The sequence below is a fragment of the Theobroma umbraticum genome, unplaced genomic scaffold (assembly GCF_002168275.2).
Source record: "Theobroma umbraticum cultivar Fairchild unplaced genomic scaffold, ASM216827v3 scaffold_44.0, whole genome shotgun sequence".
Taxonomy (NCBI): Eukaryota; Viridiplantae; Streptophyta; class Magnoliopsida; order Malvales; family Malvaceae; genus Theobroma; species Theobroma umbraticum.
Genome location: NW_018397255.1, coordinates 179,782 through 183,337, shown reverse-complemented (window position 1 = coordinate 183,337; position 3,556 = coordinate 179,782). Strand labels below are relative to the sequence as shown.

The 3,556-nt window shown below is 38.3% G+C and overlaps 1 protein-coding gene across 1 annotated transcript; it reads left to right on the top strand.

Moving 5' to 3' along the window:
* The first annotated feature begins 1,060 nt into the window (after positions 1 to 1,060).
* LOC110429343 (uncharacterized) lies at positions 1,061 to 3,509 on the top strand. The gene is made up of 6 exons (XM_021445334.1): positions 1,061 to 1,421; positions 1,510 to 1,688; positions 1,782 to 1,866; positions 2,094 to 2,250; positions 2,481 to 2,578; positions 3,444 to 3,509. Exons 1-6 carry the CDS (start codon positions 1,266 to 1,268, stop codon positions 3,507 to 3,509), a joined length of 741 nt encoding a protein of 246 aa, XP_021301009.1. The 5' UTR covers positions 1,061 to 1,265.
* The last annotated feature ends 47 nt before the right edge of the window (positions 3,510 to 3,556 follow it).

Below are 3,556 nucleotides of genomic sequence, written 5' to 3'. Positions count from 1 at the left end.
TGGATTTAATTGCGGGTTGGATATTTTTTGAGGTTGCGTAGATCATCACGCTACCATAATTTGTGTTTTACATAGCATATTGAAAGGTTGCTTTCCCGGTTTCTTTTTTTTTTTTTTAAATCGGGTAAAGAAAAAAGTTACCAGGGATTAATGTGCTGTGGACAAAACGGTTGTCGTATTTTCTAATTGCGAGCTTAATTCCTTTATTTATCTTTTTTTGGCTTTATGCACTTTTTGAAACTTTTCCTTCCTCTATTCCTTATTTCGTCCTTGACCTTTATCTGTTTGCAGTTGATTGTGAATGTTTGTTGAACTTCCTTTGGTGGTAGTGGTAGTGGTTAGTGGAGTTTGTTTTAGCAAATAAAAAAGAGAGATAATTTGTTTGTTTACCACTTGTCAGCGTTTTTAAGCCGCAATCTGTTGGTTTGATCTTTTGTGCTGGCATCGCCTAGAAAATTCAGTAGGAAAAAATAATTGACTTTAAATGAGAAGTGAAGCTAGGCTTGTAAATCAGTCGTTGATTCTTGTCTGGGAGCCCACTGATGGATGGGAAATACTCTAGATGCAACTGAAAGAATCAGAATTAAGCTTTAGCAAAACCTCTTAACTCCGCCAGTTTGAAATGAGATAGATGCTCTTCCACTTGGCTTTGGACTGGACTCAAACAGTGCAGCTTCAGTTATATCCTTTAACTTATGATTGCTTCACAAATTGTTTTCCTGTTTCTAGAAATATGTGTCGTTCCCAGCCACAAACATACTGTGGTTGCATTATGGGCTGTTGTTGTTAACCATGTTTTTCAAATAAAGGTTTTTTTTTTAAACATATTCAAAAATTTCGAGAATAATAAGGTGGTGTATATCCAAGCAAGTATTTTGGCATTCATCCTAGTTTTTGAGCGTACTATTTAGACAAAATACCAATCGTTTTGTATTTCCATTTGAATGGAGGATGTAAAAAACAACTTTCAGCAAAATTAAACATGCCATGAATCAATTGCTATTTGTAATGGAAGTTGGGCAAATGGTTGAATTAAAAGAAATTCGAAGAAGTAGCCAAAAAGTCCAAGAACATGAGGAATGTATTTGAATCAATAAGCGAAAGGCATGGGGAGATGAAAAAAGTTTAGAATGAAAGAATCAATTTAAACTCAAAACCAAAATTAAACACAACAAGAACCAGGAACAGTGCTGAAGCAAGCAAACAGCAGTTGTGGCCTGTGGGCATTGGACGACTGGATCGTGGCCCAAAATTGAGCCAAGTCCATGACTGCAAGGAGAAACCATGTTCTCCGTTATATGCCAATGGCAAACGGAAATGCCGTTGGCTACCCTGCCTGCCGCTCAGGCGCTGACAGTTCCGTTGAGAGGGAGAGTACGATGGCTGGTGTCGGAAAATGCTTCCTCCTTACTGGCCCTCCTGTAAGTATCGCCATTGCTTTATATTAATTAAGAATGACTTTCCTTTTGCATTTTGCAATCTTTAGAAATTGGATTATTAAACGTGCAGGGTGTGGGTAAAACCACTCTGATCATGAGAATATTCGAGAGTCTGAAGCTCTCTAACCCCAACCTCAAGCTCCAGGGTTTCTACACCCAAGAGATTAGACAAGGAGGTGAGAGGATTGGGTTTGAAGTTTTCACGTTGGATGGTCGCAGAGGTCAGCTCGCCTGCACCGTGATTCCCAGGTGTTTTTTTCGCTCTGTTGTTTATTCCTTACGTTTCTGCTTCTTAATTTAGTCCCTTTTTCGTCATTTAAGTCCTGCTTATGTACATGACAGTCCCGAAGCTCATCGGTTGCCTCGTGTTGGGAAATACAAGGTGGATGTAGCATCATTCGAATCAGTGGCGTTGCCTGAATTGAAGGTTGGCTGCTTTCATATAAACTACTTTATTACTTGTGGACCTGCCTACTCAATGCTTTGAGGGCTATATACTTCTTTCTTCCCCAAGAAGTTTTATCGGCTTTCTTTAACTAAGTTCGTACTATTCTTGTTGAACGGTCTAATCTATTGGGTTAGGAACTTGGCAGTAACTGTTTGAGTTATGCATGCTCATTTATCAAAGGCTGAATATCTGTATTTTGTTATCAGATCAGAGAAGATACCGATCTCTTCATCATTGATGAAGTTGGTAAAATGGAGTTGTACAGTTCATACTTCTTTCCAGCCATTCTAAAGATTCTTCAATCCAATATTCCTCTTCTCGCTACTGTACCAATATCAAATTTCGGCAAAGATATACCTGCAGGTAAATTTTCTGAATGCATTCATAGGCATTTGTTTAGAGAATGTAGTGATTTGTGTCCAGCTTTGAAGCCTCTACTGACTTAATTTGGTTTGAAACCATGAAAGAGTAGGATTATATTGCAGGCTTTAAAGTAGGATTATTGTTGTTTAAAGTCTCTACTAGATTTTGCTGCAGGAGCCCTTTTGCTTTTCTAGCTAGATTTGTTAGGCTATGATGTTGAATTTGTGCAGTTGCAAGGTTGAAGAATCATCCAGGTGCAATCATTTTCACATTAGACCAATGCAACAGGGATGCTATGCAAGAGCAGATCTATTCCCAGTTGGTAGATGTACTACCTAAACCAAAGCTACAGGACTAGGTTAATGATAAAAGGTACCTGATGTATCCGGTTCCTCTGTGAGTAATGAAAAACGTATCATGTATTGAATTCTGGCTCTTTTTATCTTTTTGCATGTGCTGTATAAGCTTCTCCACAAAATCTTCATGTGGAAATCTTACATTTAAGATCTTTTCTTTCTTAAACTTGTGCAATGAATTTCATCAGCACTATATTTCATGTTTTCCTATCGGCTCTGTTATGGAACATATAGTATCCTTATTTTGATCTTACATTTGTTTTGAGGTAATAGGTGTATTCTGGTTTGTTTTTTCGGGCACAGGAGATCATCTGACCATACCGGAATGTTTGGCGATCAGCTAGCTGTTAGCCAACAAGGTTGATACTGATAAGGTAGCCTGAGAAAGGGCCATAATGCTCGGTTTTTCTTGAATTTTGGATATTGACTTTTGCTTTAGTTGCTGTCTAGTCCATGGAATGGTGAATGGAAACAGAGTAAAACTACATTCCTGTCAAAGAATACCTTACAAAAAAAGAATTTAAACTTGTTTTTCACTGCTGTACGTGGAGATGAACAAACATGCCAAAGAGTAATGAAAAAAAAGGGGTGTATGGTATTTCACAACAAAAACAGTGTATGGCATTGGCTTATGAGATTCGTTTCTCTTGTTCTGTAGTGCGCAGCAGTTCTCTTGCCATGGAAGAGAATGATTTAGCAGTATCTTGCATCTCTGTAGTCTTCAAGCTGATTCCCTGCCCAATTCAACATCAAGTTTGTCAATGGACATGGAATTGTAATTCCGAAAAACCTTGAACAAAACCAAACTACGGGGCCTTTGTCATACACTTTAATGAGTCTTCCAAAAAACCAGTACCTGCAATTTTTTCAAATTCTCGTGAAGCTTGCTTTCTGCCATTTTAGCTGCACTTGATTCCTGCAACCGAGGGAAGAAGGCACTGTCAAGGAAT

Bases quoted from the DNA above. Each gene is read 5' to 3' on its own strand.
- LOC110429343 (XM_021445334.1), top strand. From the start codon at position 1,266: ATGACTGCAAGGAGAAACCATGTTCTCCGTTATATGCCAATGGCAAAC. The intron at 1,422-1,509 runs GTAAGTATCGCC...TTAAACGTGCAG, and splicing joins TCCTCCTTACTGGCCCTCCT to GGTGTGGGTAAAACCACTCT. The intron at 1,689-1,781 runs GTGTTTTTTTCG...TGTACATGACAG, and splicing joins GCCTGCACCGTGATTCCCAG to TCCCGAAGCTCATCGGTTGC.